This window comes from Labeo rohita, unplaced genomic scaffold (assembly GCF_022985175.1).
Source record: "Labeo rohita strain BAU-BD-2019 unplaced genomic scaffold, IGBB_LRoh.1.0 scaffold_451, whole genome shotgun sequence".
Taxonomy (NCBI): Eukaryota; Metazoa; Chordata; class Actinopteri; order Cypriniformes; family Cyprinidae; genus Labeo; species Labeo rohita.
In genome coordinates this window covers 744-16,603 of record NW_026129370.1, presented here as the reverse complement: position 1 = coordinate 16,603, position 15,860 = coordinate 744, and the positions used below count along the sequence as shown (strand labels likewise).

Genomic DNA, 15,860 nt, shown 5'->3' with positions numbered 1-15,860 from the left:
GTGACAAGTGCGTATTCAGGCAAAGAAACACCGACAACAGAACAATAGACAGCAGAATGGAGTCATTAGAGATTAAGAATGTCTACGAAGTATATGTATGCAAGTAATATAATGTTAAACATTCAGTATTAGTGCGTGTATAGTTGTTACGCGCGAGCTGATAGGCAAAGCACGCAGAGTGGATTGAGCGCGGCGGCGAAGATGTGCGGGCTTGTCGAGTTGCGATCCCGCCTTGACATCACTGGAAAGTTTGTAGTTCGGTCAGATATGTCAAAAAACAGGTAAGGAAAGCAATGCATAAGTTATTTAACGAGAGAGAGAGAGAGAGAGAGAGAGAGAGAGAGAGAGAGAGAGAGAGAGAGAGAGAGAACGCGCGACAAAGAGAAAGAGAGAGAGAGCGCGCACTTTTGTTGCGTGATCTTTATTGATGTTCGCTCACGTAGTCATGCGTGATTTGGATTAAAACAAATTCGTAAATATAAAACAAAAGTGCAACCATAATTAAAACTGTTGAGTAAAATTAAGTTAACCAACTAACTGTTGACCGGCTACCTGACAGAAAAAGAGCATCCCTACTAAAAAAAATAAAAAACAAAAACCATATTAAAACTTGTAAACAAAATACAAAAACACTTGAATCCACGATTCTGGTATCTATAGCAACGAATATAATGAACAATGAACTGTGAACAGTGAACAAGTCTGGGAAATTGACAAATCTTTTAAATTTCCCTTTTAAAATACCCACAAATTTACACTTTAAGAGTCTGATGTATATTTTCATTTTTATTAGATATTAGATACAAATTTAATTAAAATTTTTATCTAGTTTGCCCCTTAATGATATTTAATACCCACTAAATATGCAACCCCAAACATGTAATGCAATCAAATTTTATGATACATGTTGGACGATTTATGTCATTTCTACAGGTTCTAACAGGTTCACAGTACAGATAATTCTAGCAACATACAAACATGGTGTGCTCTTTTTTTCACAGAAAGTGTTTAAAATAATTATCTAAAAACAGACTCAGTCTTACCTCTGTTTCTGTGAGAGACTCATCTCAGACTGAGAGTCCTTTCCTTGCTCTTCTGACAAACTGCAGATAAACTCCAGTGATCAGCATTGAATGATGATCGTTAATGAGATGAATAAATATGTTGAATTAGCATCAACAGCAAAAACAAATAAAATTTTACAAAAAACACTAGAATAACCCAATGGTCTTATTGAGAAATGTCTGGTTTAAAAAATTCTCATCACAAAAACAACAGCATCAAACAGAAGCCAAAATACGGGAAAACCTGCAGAAACACATTTGTTTTCAATAACACCCTTTAAAAAAAAACTTACCTACAGTCTTGTCCACTAAGAAGAGAATTTATTAGAAACGCTCATTTTTCTGTCCTTTAGGCCTGTAGCTTGTCAGCAATTTCTTCTCAAATCTCTCAATAGTACAGACGGATCGGATTAAATATGCAAAAACATATTTACATATAAACATATGTCACCGATTGTTAAAATGAGTAGGGTCTGGGCTAAAGTTGTATCTATAAAATGTTTTCTAGGACATAAATTCAATGAGCAACGCTTTCTCTTGCTATCTGTGTGTTTCCCACAGTTATTTTCGGTTTCTTTTTCGTCTTCTTCGTGGGTTTTACTGGAGGGTTTTGAACGAGTTGAACAGTTACTGTCACCTGCTGTACTGGAGTGTGGATATTCTACCTAATACATTTAAACACTGTATTATTATTTTCCCTGTTCCTGGACTGTTGTCTACGATGCTGTTTATTGTGAATGTCACACATGCTGAGATTTGAATGTATTTCTTACTTTCAGTTCTTTATATTCATATTAGGGTGTAGTATTAATACTTGTTCTTCAGTTTCTGCTTCTTTATGTATATAGGCTTCATGTCCAACTGGTTTTTGATTCCATCATTACTTTGCCCGGCTGAGGGTTGCCATTAATTGAACCATTGCATATAGACCATTTCGCTAGATGTAAACATACTGGTCCCCATACACTTCCTGTTTCTTTTTTTTTTTTGTTTTGTTTTTTACTTTACACAACATCACAAAAAAATACAACCAACAGAACATTTGACTGGATGAAAATGTTACATTAGCACCTTTAAGATGTATTTGTATATGTGAAATAAATAATAATAATTAAAAGGAAGCGCTTCTGAACCAGTGTTGTTTACATCTAGCGAAATGGTCTATAATAGAGAATCTTCCCACATTAAAGACAATAAAGTAAAATAAAGCACATATTAATGACTTATTCTGCATGGCCATATTCTACATCACTTAACTCTAATCTATACCCAAACATAACTACTACAAACTACAAACAACTATAGCACATAAGGGGCTGTGGCCTAATGGTTAGGCAGTCAGCCTTGTAACCTAAAGGCTGGGGGTTCGAGTCCCAGGTCTGGCAGGGATTGAAGGTGGGTGGAGTGAATAACCAGTGCTCTCTCCACCCTCAATACCACGACTAAGATGAGCCCCTTGAGCAAGGCACCGATCCCCCAACTGCCAATAAGCTTCTTAAACCATGTAAAATACCATTAGAAACCCTGAAAAGAGCTGACTCTGTACTATGACTGAAATGTTATTCGATATTTGTGTGTACATGTATGTTTATATACATTTTAAACTGTAATACACAATATTTAAGATAATAAACTTTACATTTGTTAAACAATGCTATTTGAAGCTGTTTACATCGTGTGTAAACACATTGAACTCAAAGTGTTTTCATTTATGAATTACTGTTATAAAATATAAGCAGAGCTAATCATCACTTTTGGGTGAATTGTCACTTTAAATATACATATAATGAGAACATTTCAACAGTGTGTTCAGAAACTTTTAAATACTTTGACTATAAGGCTATCTAGACTGTTTTTCTAGAAGTGTCCATAAAAATTGTGCATGTTAATGATCAAGGTAAACCATACTCCAGAATAGCAGCACAACTAAACTGTGTTGACAGTCATCGTTCACTCAACAGCTCATTCACAAATTGGTCCAGCTGGGGCTCAACACCTGCGGAGTCTCCAGGACCAGCAGACTGAAGGACAAATTCATCCATCAGGAAACTACCTCTTCTGACAGTTTAAATAAAGACTGCTCTCTGAGCTCTTTGTCACTTTAAACAGACTGATAAACTCTTTTTGCACTACACTCATTGTATCTGTACTGTTTATTTCACTGGTTTGCACTTCATCTGCCATGTGTCTTGTGCTACTTTATCTATATATTTTGCATGTTCTTATTTGTATATTTGTATAGTTGTATTTTGTATTATATTGAATCTGTATTTATTTGTATTTTTACATTTTACTGTTAGTGTTTAGTGTTATCTGTATGCACTAAGGGTCTGAAAGTAATGCAATTTCAATTGTCTGTATGTATGTGCTGTACATGTGGCAGAATTGACAATAAAGCAGACTTTGACTTTGATCATCAGTACAACAAAACCTGCAGCATCTGATCATTATGATGCAACAAACTGTCCAGAAAACAAAAACAACAACAACAACAAAAAACTTTATTTTACATGATAATTCATATATATAAATTTTACATGATTTTTTTGGTGTCAAATAAATACATTTAATATTTTTAGTTACGTTTAAAGGAAACCACACTAATTACAGTTACATCGTGACATCATACTGGACCGACGTTACAGTGGTATGTTGCTGAAACATAATGACCACGTCCTAATGACCAAACTGGCACCTTGTGAAGACATAATCTCACGGTCCATATTCCTTACCAGATAAAGTGGTTTCATTCACTGCTGTAAAAAAGAAAGCCTATGCATAATTCCTACTGGTTTTAATGTTTATAGTTTAATGGTTATAATTATTATTATTATTATTTATTTATTTATTTATGTTGTTGTTGTAGATACATTTACAGACAGTTGACAGTTACATTTCTGTAAAGGAAACCAACACATAAATTACAATAAAAAATACCTAACAATACAGTTTATTCATTTATTCTGTGTTAATTTGTTCATCTAAGTAAATGTAAATGTACTAAGCCACTACATTTAAAACACTACAGATTGATTAATTATTATTTATAATAATTTATAAATGGAACAATAATACACACAGACACACACACTTTATTAATTATTTATTTATTCAGTAGGTTATGAATGTGTGTATATTTATTTATTTGCAGAAAGAAATTAGTTTTGTGAGGGAGTGAGAGAAATATCTGGTGTTGATGTGTTTTAATACTGCTTCACTACAAGAAGATAAATTAAACAATATTATAATTAACAAAGAAGCATACAGAATTAAAGAAAACAACAACATTCAAAAAGGACGTTATGTAAATGGAACAATATCGATATTTCTGTCTCTTCTTTATTATTTGGCCCACCCAAAATGTTAATCAAGAGTTTTTGTACAAGAAAATGAGCGTGTTGACTTTCTTAAGGAGAATCTAGGATCTCATACACTTTCTCAGACAGTGTTTAGGAGGCCTAAAAGCAGATGTAGATGGTGAAAGCTGTGAGTGTGTCTTTCTTACCCCACTATGAGAGGGCAGGGTCTTCTGAGGCCTCTGTAGACGCTTCACTCTTGATCTTTACATTGAAGATTGGTGCATGTGTGTCGAACTCTGCACTAAAGCCGAGCCTTGAGTTCGAGCCTCCATTAAGGACAGTAAGCCAAGTTTGTTTACCATTGCCCATCAGGACTGGATGGGCAGGCGAACTCGTGAAATAAACTGAAAACTGAATTGATTGTTAAATCCTAAAATCTTCTGGTCAATGCTGTTTTCAGCTGATGCAGGAATAAAATGTCACTAAACATTATTTGTATCAGGACTGACGTCCAATAATCACAGCAAGCTTTGGCCTTTGTTACTTCTGATAAGAAAAAAGTCTCAGCTTTTAAATTCTATCATGAAGTATCTGTTCTGCCTCTGGAAACATCAAGTGAAGATCAGAAACACATTTACAGCATTTATTTAGCATTTAGTCAATGACATTTCCCATATTAAGCTAATAAATAATTAACATTAATTATTTTCAAAAATATTAACAACAAAGTTGTGGAGAATTGAAAAATTAGCATATCAATTAATTTTCTTTTTTTCCAAATAATTTTGATCAGCTCATTCAGTTTCGATTTCTATTTAACAAATGATAAAAGCCTTATTGACCTTCAAAAAGGAGGAGTGTTTCATCATCATCATCATCATCATCTCACAGCTGCACAGCCTTTCTTTGGTTTCTCTGGTCCTGCTGCTGAAAATAAAATTTGTGTTAGTTATAGATTCTTCTTGTTATATTATTAAATTACTTAAGTACTAGTTGTTGTTGTCTTTTTAAAAATATACAAATTAATAATCAAACCAAATGCATGTTAAGAATAACTAACAAGTAGCTTCAAAACATACATGCAAATATAAATATTACTAATAACATAATAGATGATAACACTAAAATGCACTGGTAAAAACAATGGGCATCAGTCCCAATTTTTTAAAACTCCTAATTTTTGCTCTGCAAGTGTTTCACAAAGCATTTTAGCACCAAAACCAGGTCCTAACATAATCAAAATTTAAGCACATTTCAAACTCTGAAAATGACATTTTAGGACCCTGAAGATCAACCTAGAAAAGAAGCTCACATTCTGACACCTTACTGGAGCATGTTTAAGTGTGTCTGTCACTATGTCCTCCACTTTGTCTTGCTGGAGTCCAGGATTGGATCTCATTACTGCCTCTGTAAAATGAAGACCCATAATTATGACACAATATTTTAAAAAGTACTGGTAATACTGATTGTTTTGGATTAACTGACTTATTGGACTTACTTTTTATGACTTTCATAACAATCATGTTTTGGAGTGGCCTCTTCCCTTTTTTCCCCTTTAGTCTGAATTTCTTCCAGACGTTGTAGGAGGACACTGCCCGCATTACCCGCCGGCTGTTCTCCCCAGGGTTTGGACCTCCAACAGGCTTAAATGATGTGTCTGCAAGATGGAATACATCTAAATGGATCAGTTGATATTTTTGTTAATTAACATAAATCTGTTAATGAAGCGTTACAGATCACCAGTAACACACCACTCTCTTCCTGAATGTGTTTCTTTTAGCTTCTCTTCTAGAGAGAGGAGTTCATCGATGGTGCCACACACATCAAGTCTAATCTCCTCTGCTCGCTGACCAGTCCCATCACCCAGCACACGAGAATAAAGTTTGTACATGGCGGCTACTGAGCTCCTCATTGCTTTCATCTCACTCTCCATGCTTACTGTTTTTTGTGTGAGTAGACTCAGGAGGTTTTCTGAGGAGAATCAATATTGTTTCGTTAAAATGAAGGGATGTAAAACCAAGACTTTCAAATTAAGTTCTGCATATGTATTCTTTTCATATTCACCATAATCCTCAGTCTTGTCTTAAAGGGATCGTTCACCCAGAAGTGAAAATTCTGTCATGTTGTTTCACCCGTAAGACCTTTGTTCATCTTCAGAACACAGATTAAGATATTTTTGATTAAAGACAGCAGTGTAACTGAAATGTCCCTCAGTGAATCAAGTGAGATAGAGAGATGTGCAGAGCAGGAGATGAAAGGAACAGGATGAAGAACTGCTGCTTCACAACATTTTGAAACTTGTGATTCCATCAGAATCTTTAGAAGACAAAATTGCAATTTTTGACTTTCATGAGCTGTAAGCTCTAATCATCAAAAAAATAAAAAATAAAAATAATTAAAAAAAAAAAAAAATAATAATAATAATAATAAAAAAACGTTAGAATATTTTACTTTACATGTAATAAAATCTAGAATATATGGAAGTTTTACATTTTGAAATAAGTTACAAAAAAACAAAAAAAAAAAAAGAACTTTTTCACAATATTCTAATGTTTTGAGATGCACCTGTATATGCTACACATATGGTGTAATGTCTTGGCAAACCATTCTGTCCTTGCAATGCAGTGTGTTTTCCGTTTCACATATGGTGTATTAAAATGCCTATGATTTCACTACAATGTCCTGAGAAACGGTTTTGTCCTCACAATGCAGTGTGTTTTCTGTTTAACAGTGTGTAGCTCTACCTCAAGTCTCTACATCACCTTTCTATTGTACAGATATAAAGTAAGCACACACAACCAAAATGACACAATACCTGTTCTGAACTTGATTCTGGCAAACAGGGTCTTGACATCTCAATAACGGCATCTGCTTCATCTGTAAAAGAGAGAATGAATGTACGTAAATACTGATGTCAAATATTTGCTCAAGCTAAAGAAGGAAGAAAATACTGTGATATACTGTGAAACCAGCAGAATCTTAAACAGTTCTGTGAGACAGATTTTTGGTTCCATCACCAGCACTAACCGAGCCCCTTCTTTATAACATCACTGTTAAATTATGAAGCACTGCATATGGTCTAACTAATATGCCTATGGTTTCAATACAATGTCCTGATAAACCATTCTGTTTGATCTTATGAAATATTCTAATATTTTGAGAGACTGTATTGACTAGATTTTGACTTTCAAGAGCTGCAAGCTCTAATCATCAAACTTAAAACAACAAAAAAAAACCTTTCGATAGCTATCTGTCTCTGTGAGTGGCTGGTGAACTGAGAGAAGAAGAAAGTAAACTTTATAGTTAACTATAATGGCAAACTGCATGGCAAACTGCATGTTTGCCATGAATAAAATGTATCATCAAATTAAGTTTGAAAGGTTATTTTAATTATTACTGGTGCTACCACAGGAATCAGTGTGTATAAATATTTTTGTTAATATATATGGTTATTTAAATGTCTAAACATAAACATTATCTTGTTGAAAACAAGTTTTTTAGTGCAGTTCACTTAAACATGTTTGTATTGGTCTCAGTAAACAACTGAAATTATAAAAAAATCTTTTTAATAATCAATTTCCAATTAATTTATGTATGTATTGTATTACGCTGTACTACGTGGGCGAGCATTTTGTAAAATGAATGGATGGATGATTCATCTTCAGGTGTGACACAGCAATTCATTCAGCATGTGACTCTCACAGTGCATTATGGGTATTCTCTATCCGTTGGACATACATCAGTTGTAAACTCTGTATTGCTGTGCATTGTGGGATTGAATGTGGACGTACAATACCGTTCAAAAGTTTGGGGTCAGTAAGACTTGTAATAGTCTTTAAAGAAGTCTCTTATGCTCATCAAGGCTGCATTTATTTGATTAAAATACAGAAATAAACAGTAATATTGCAAAATGTTTTTACAATATAAAATAATGTTTTTTAATTTAACATACTTTAAAATGTGATGAAAAGCTGAATTTTTATCAGCTGTTACTCCAGTCTTAAGTGTCACATGATCCTTCAGAAATCATTCTAATATGCAGATTTATTATTAGAATGATCAATGTTGGATAATATCAACAGTTGTGCTGCCTAATATTTTTTGGAACCTGTGATTTTTTTTTCAGGATTCTTTCATGAATAACAAGTTTAAAAAGTACAGTGTTTATTCAAAATATAAATATTTTATAACAATGTAAATTATTTATTATGAACTTTTAATAAACTTTAATAATTAACTTAATACATCCTTGGTGAATAAAAGTATTAATTTCTTAAAAAAAGAAACAATAAAAATGTACTGACTCCAAACTTTTGAACGGTAGTGTACATTATGTACCCAGGGTGTGATTTGTGGAAAAACCAGTGTTTTGAAACACTTTCATGAAAAAATCATTGTTTCTCCAATAAACATGAGCAACTGTCAAACTGTAATGATTCACTATTACTGATGTCATTAATAAAGCAGGTGTTGTTGTATAAAGCTCTGACAGTGTGCTTTTGTTCTCTTTCCTCCTTTGTGTTCAACATTTTTATCAACTTTACATTTCATTCTGACACAAACCCTTTGAAATAAAGTTTGATGATAATTTGATAAACTCTTTTCCACAAATATTTGAAAGTATATATTTGTTCACATATTAGAGGCAAATGAATCCCTTTAATATCAGAAAGTGAAGTTTACTCACATCAGTTTACAGGTCGAGTCTCGTAGCACATCAATGAGCTGCTGCTTTGAGTCTCCAATCTTATTAAAACTCAGATTAAGCTCTTTTAGAAACTGCAGTGCTTTTGTGTTTGTCAAAGACTGAGTTAAAGAAGAAACATCTGTAATTCCACAGTCAGAAAGACTAGAAAGAGACAAACAGAGGAAGATCATCTTACAAACAAATCATTAAAGTGAAGAATTTTTCACAAATATAATGTGAACTCAGACTCATCATGAGATTTTGAGTATAAAGTGTTTTGGTTTAAACTGTTGAAGTGATTTTAATCATTTTGATTCTTGTATGTGAATGTTACTGACCTCAATCTCTCCAGTTTACAGTGTGAATCCTTCAGTACGTCACATAAGTGATTCACTGCTGTGTTTGTTATTTGATTCTCACTCAGGTTCAGTTCTCTCAGGTGTGATGGGTTTGATTTCAGAGCTGAAGTCAGGATGAGACACTGTTTCTCTGTAATACTGCATCTATACAGACTGAAGACAGAAAGAGAAAAGACAATGAATCAGATCCATGTAAAGTTTATGTGTGAATAAATACATCATAACCCAGCAAACATTTGGACGTGTAAGGACCGTTGAAAAGACGTCCCTCCGACACGTCCCGTCATGGTTGAAAAATAGTTCCAAAATGAAAATTGAACCGACGTCTTTGACGTTATCTCGACGTGTACTGCACGTCTTTTTCTGTGCGTCCCTGGACGTCTAAATGGGTCTTCTTCTGTATCTCTATACTATGTGTTAATTTAATGTGTTAATATAATTTTAGTATATAAGCCTCTATATAAAATAATCACACACCCATTCTGTAACATCGTGAAAAGGCAATCAGTTATGTCGTGATGTTTAGACACCTTAACTTACAAGTTCAAAAACGGTCCAAAGTCGGTCCAGTCAGACCTGAACGTCTACAAAACGTTTTAATCACGTGTACATTACAGACAATAAAACATTTTGTGGACTTAAGCAAGAATTAGACCGTTCTAATTTACTACAACATATTTTGTGCATATTACATTTTTGTCAAGGTCTTCCATTTGTTAAACAGCTACTATTTAAACATGAAAATAGAAATAGTATAATGTAGTTAATTCTAAGCATGCACCAATTTTCTCAAAGCTTTACATTAATTTTAAGTAGCCATTATTCAAACAAGAACATAACCAAGGTAACGGATAAAAGTGAACACATATGTATATTTATAATCTTTTATTTATTTATCATTATTCCAAAATGTTTACTATCATTTTGTTGCTCCACAAGCACCTGCTCTTCCAGAAGCATTATTATTGTGGCAGTACTCATTTTTTTTAATTGAAACAGTTTTGCATTAATTTTAAACAGCTATAAATCAAACAAGTACAAAACAAAAATACTGGATTAATGTAAACACGCATGTAAATGTCTCTCAAAACAGCTTATTTCTTATAACCACCGCCCCCAGCTCTTCCTGGAGCGTGCTTTAGGTGTTCCACCATTAATGCATCAATTTCGGAGACTGTGGCAGTTGGACTCCACCTCTTCAGCGCATCTGAGGGAAAAGAGCATGAATATTTTAAGATATTTAAGAAACAAAATGGCAAAATTGAGTTAAATGACATGCACTTATTTTGAAAATGCCTTTAAGGTTATACAAATACATTTAAAATACAATGGAACAAGACTTTTTCAGTTTCATGAAAGAAGCATTAGTAACAAGTAAACAATAAGTATATGTTATTTTAGTCTAGAATAATCTTATGTCAATAAAAGATTTTCTGCATTAGATGTGTGCTAGTGTACATAAAAACAGCATTAGTCCACTGCCTCTTCAATATCTCTATGGTGCTCTTGAAATAAAGTAGATGTGTAACTGTGTGAACATGAACAGGACATTTCTGATAAAGACAGGTGGCCCTTAAATAAATAACGGACAAGGAACATGAAATTTTTTTTTTTTTAATGTCATAAGGCCAAAATTACCTTAAATTACATAGTACAAAGCTGTAGCTTTGAAAGTTGGCCACCTGCATTTGGCCTTTAAGCATTTGACAGGACTAAAAAAATACTAAAAAAATACTAAAAAAATAATTCAGTATTACTTCACTTCATGAACATTTTAACATATGGTCAATATTACAAATTAACAGTAGTGTGCATCATGGCAATGTTAAAATACGAGAGCCACTGACCTGCTTGTTTTCCAACTATCCATGCCTTACTCACTGCTGATTAGTAATGGATCAGGTGTGTTGTCAATCAGAAGCTGGAAGGGCAGGGACAGCTGGAAAACAAGCAGTGCAGTGGCTCTCGAGGACCAGGGTTGGCTATAAGTGAAGGTAAAGTAATAAGGCTGCTGTGCAATTTTACTGCATTAGTTACTGTCAAATTAGCTGGCTGTACTTTAGCTCTTGTTGAGCAATGACAGACATTGTAGCCTCTATATTTTTAACTGTATGAATTCTGATTCAGAGAAATGTATGTATTTATACATTAGTCTGTGTTGGTATTAAGGTATAATGTGTATAAAATAAGATGCGACAGCAAAGTTCTCACATACACTGGGGGGGGTCCTCTGGGACTGGGATGGCAATGAAGCATTTGGGACTGGAGACAATACTATATAGACATTAAAAAGAAAAGTGTGAAAAGTAAGAATTTGAATGCATTTACATTTTTTTTTTTTTTTTTTTTTTTTTTTTTTAAAAAGGACATCCTCTTTATGTGAAAGACACGACAAAAATTGCAATACCTTGTTCAGTTGTGGCACATGGCCTGACAGATGGCTGTTCGTTATGTGACCCTGCAAGACAAATCGCACTCTAATGTAAATTAATGAAGCACAAAAGACATAAAAATGCATTTAAAAATTTCACAGAAGTTAATCTTTTGAAATGTCTTCTAATGTTAATCTTACATTGTGGTTAGAGACTTTAACAGAGCAAATCTGAGTCAGAGCAAACTGCCTACCAAAACTGTTTCTACTGCCCAGTGTTTGTTTTCTCTACAATGACGAGGGGAACGATCATCTGAAAGTTTACTTAAGGTCTGATGTACTACTTACAATGACAACGGAATCGTGACCTGAACTGCACCCTTGGAGTGTCAATAAAGTGTCATTAACCTGTAATCATTTGATTAGTACTACAACATCTTAGAAGTGTCACTTGGACATTCAAATTCATAACATATTCTTCAAATTTTTCTAGATGCTGTAGCTGTTATTTCAGGGCAACATGGAGTTCTTTTAACATTTATTCTGTAATTGACAGGACTGCGTTTGTCTTGCCCTGTAACAGGGCAAAAAAGCAACTTTGTGGTTGTACACATTCGGATCCTTAATTTTTTTAAACATTAGCACTTACACCTCAACATGTCTCCACGGGTCCACGAGTGTTGTTGACGTTGATGGTGTCATGTTGTGCATCCACTGTTGGAAAAAATAAAAGCAATAGAAATAAAGGACCACTTTATGGAATTTTGAAGATGTTTATAAAGATCCCTTAATCCCTTAAAGTTATATACACATTACCACACTGTGAAAATTAAAAGAAATTAGTAAACAATGTGTTATCTCCTAAGTTTATCTGAAATATTAGTTGGAGTAAAGTTTGGGTATTACCTAACAAATATCTCATTACAAACAAAATAAAATAAGTTTCATTTAAGATACTGCACAAATTTTACCCTGATAATTTGTAAACAGATTTATTGAAAATATAGATTTCTGGATTTATAAATGACAAAGTGGTGTGTAACTTTCTTTTACTATACGAACATGTAATATGTGGCTCAGCTGTTGAAAAATGAGGCTTACATTATCAATCACTTGATTAATTTACTTATTTACTTACTAATCGTTGCAAAATTCAGCAATTAGAAAACTTTTTTTTTTTTTTTTTTCTGATATTTCTAAGAGGACCATAAAGGAGATTACAAACAAAAAAAGCTATAAAATCGATGTATTTATTCGGTACATTTAAGTTATTGTGGATTAGGAAGTCCTTTCATTTGATTGTGTTATTCTATACAAACATTTTGTGCATACCCTTGGCACTTAAGTTATGTATTTGTTGTTCAAGCATTATTTAAAAAAAACTTAGCACACTAGCTAATTTTAGCCAAACTCAAACTACGTTTCAGTTGACAATGTGCGCATTATTTCTTCCTTTTCCTTCGTGTCAAACAAGTACAATTCGACCACATTAATAAAAAACTACAAAATGTACTTACTCACCAGTAGATTTTTAATAATTCGTAAAGCTTTGCAACACAACGACGCGCTCTCCTCCTGGTTATGGAACGACAACAACGTGTTAAAGTTTTCTCGCGAGATAATGTATTGTATTGCGAGCTAATCTATCCCATCGCGAGATAATCTATCCTATCGCGAGATGATCTATCCTATCGCGAGATTTGTTACAACATCTTGGCAGCACAGTTTTGGCAATCTACACCCAACTCAGACTTCAAATGATGACTGGAGATATTTGTTTTATATGTATATGCATAAACTTAAAATAATAAAATCGTATTGCAATTTAAGGAAAACGGGCAGAATTATGACTAAAATTCAGTGGCTTTGTAATCACTTAACCACACAGCACTTTGTGAATATTCATTAAACAAGATGTAAATACAAATTACTTGTATTTCATTACGATTTCCTGTTTTTATTTATTTACTTACTTACTCATTTAATTTTTAATTTTTATTTTTAATGGGTAATGCTTGACTAGATGAGGTCGTCTATTCGCAGCCTCTTAAAACTACTTGGGCCACTTAAATAAATTATTACAGTAATAATCAAGGTGTAAGCACAATTTCTTTAGCATATTTCATACTGATTTCATACAGGGTCATGATGGACTATAAATGCACGTGTAAAGGACGTCACCTTGTGGACGTCCTCTCACAACTGGTTCACAACAGTGTATATACTGAACTACACGAAGCTAAAACTTAAAAGTAACAATTATACATGCAACCACAGAGAATTGTAGATATGTACAAACGTATCTGAATGCATTTTTAGGAAGTATTCTGTGTTACATATTTGTACGGATTTATGCCGTCCTACCGCGACTATTTTTGGCCAGGGACACGACGTTTGCCGTCGGACCAATGTTAGCTGGGAAGTAAATGTCATACAGTCAAAAAATAAATTATTGTTTTATTTGCTTAATTAAATTTTACTAAAGAAAGTTTTTACAATTTAATTTATTTAATTCAAATGAAAATTGCTTAGTTGGGTCAATTTAGCTGGTTTACATTAAATGAATCTACACTAGTTTGGGTTCAGCTCAACTACATTTGTCAAACAAAATCTTGTGGGAACAAATAACTATATATTTATTTATTTATTCACTGAGGCCTAATTATTATTATTATTATTATTATTATTATTATTATATTAAACAAGCAGTTTCACTCATAATTATACACAATAATGAATATGAAAAAAAAAAAAACTGGTGTGTGTGTAGAATGAACAATGAAATTGTTACAGATGCTCAAAAACATCTTACTTTAGCTCATTTTAATTAAAATGAAAAAGAGGCAAAATAATTTGAGTGTACAGTCACAAACACACACAAAACACTTAAAATAAACTGAACAGTGAACTAATAACACTGTCACTGCTGTACAGTATAATGATACTAACTCTAGTTTCTCCAGCTTGAATTGTGTGTTCATCAGTAGATCACTGAGGTTTTTCACTCCAGAGTCTCCTAGTTTATTCCCTGTCAGGTTCAGTTCTCTCAGGTGTGATGGGTTTGATTTCAGAGCTGAAGTCACAGCAGAACAACCTTCATCTGTCATTTTACACCTGCTTAACCTGCAATGAGAGAAAGAGAGAAGACAGAAGAAAACTGTCAAAAGTGAAAATGTCTTCAGAAAATGAAACAGAGGAAGAGTGTCTGAATACCTGCTTTGGATATACTTTGGATAATTTTTTCACAATTTGGTCATCAAAACAAAAATAAAATATAAAATAAAATAAAGTTGTTAATTTAATAACATAATTTACACTTCTCTTAGGTTTATGTACAATTTTCCCTGATAGAAATACAAAGAAATTTTACACTGATTGATGACTTTGAATAAACATGAGCGCTGCACGTTTTAAATTAATGTATCTTTGAAGGGAAGCATCTCTCTTCAGAAAAATTTCAATGGCATTTTCATTTTATCTCATAAGGCAGCATTCATGAGCACAGCACTGCTTTAAAGGGGAAACTGACACCTCTTACTGGCAGATAATGAATATGTATTTGAAGCCTAAATACAAATAAAAGGTGAATTTTAATTTATTTGTACCATTTTTAAAAAAATATATGGTTTTACAGAAGGAGGTTTCATAGACTTGGCAAATTCATTTTTCAGAAGTTTGTATAGACATCTGTTGTGGGTGTTCTCTGCAATAATTCTGAGGCTTTTTGAAAATGTTGCTCATATCGATATCAGAATTATATCATAGTGAAATCACAAACACACAAACACAGAGATTAAATAGTTAAACTGTTATATTAAGTTCATTAAGATTAAGAAATATATTGTGATATTTATGAGCAGTTTCTGATCTAATTTCAAAATCTGAAGCAAAAACAGAAAAAAATATAGCTGCAAGCAGCAATTACCGGGGTTCGAGCAAATAAGGTTGTCTGGATTTAAGATGTAGTCCAACCCAAAATATATGGCTAACACAATAAAACACATCCATGATGGAGAAACGCTCACAAACACACAAACACAGAGATTAAATAGTTAAACTGTTATATTAATGTTCATTAAG

The 15,860-nt window shown here is 33.2% G+C and overlaps 1 protein-coding gene and 1 long non-coding RNA gene across 6 annotated transcripts; both read right to left on the bottom strand.

The window, feature by feature from the left end:
- Window positions 1-5,867: 5,867 nt before the first annotated feature.
- LOC127160770 (ribonuclease inhibitor-like) lies at window positions 5,868-14,899 on the bottom strand. 3 transcript variants are annotated; one of them, XM_051103423.1, is made up of 7 exons: window positions 14,730-14,899; window positions 9,389-9,562; window positions 9,051-9,212; window positions 7,179-7,240; window positions 6,428-6,679; window positions 6,115-6,334; window positions 5,868-6,020 (listed from the first exon to the last, which is right to left on the bottom strand). In XM_051103423.1, the coding sequence occupies exons 1-4, from the start codon at window positions 14,885-14,887 to the stop codon at window positions 7,237-7,239; spliced, it is 498 nt and encodes a 165-aa protein (XP_050959380.1). In that variant the 5' UTR covers window positions 14,888-14,899; the 3' UTR covers window positions 5,868-6,020; window positions 6,115-6,334; window positions 6,428-6,679; window positions 7,179-7,236. The 3 variants fall into 3 exon arrangements, with proteins under 3 accessions (XP_050959380.1, XP_050959379.1, XP_050959381.1); XM_051103422.1 differs by having other exon boundaries at window positions 5,868-6,334; XM_051103424.1 differs by having other exon boundaries at window positions 5,868-6,334; window positions 6,428-6,514.
- Window positions 10,280-13,509, bottom strand: LOC127160773 (uncharacterized). 3 transcript variants are annotated; one of them, XR_007826845.1, is made up of 6 exons: window positions 13,302-13,509; window positions 12,430-12,494; window positions 11,817-11,867; window positions 11,625-11,683; window positions 11,257-11,391; window positions 10,280-10,616 (listed from the first exon to the last, which is right to left on the bottom strand). It is a non-coding gene; the product is annotated as an uncharacterized LOC127160773 (long non-coding RNA). The 3 variants fall into 3 exon arrangements; XR_007826846.1 differs by lacking the exon at window positions 11,257-11,391 and having other exon boundaries at window positions 13,298-13,508; XR_007826844.1 differs by lacking the exon at window positions 11,257-11,391 and having other exon boundaries at window positions 13,302-13,504.
- Window positions 14,900-15,860: the final 961 nt, after the last annotated feature.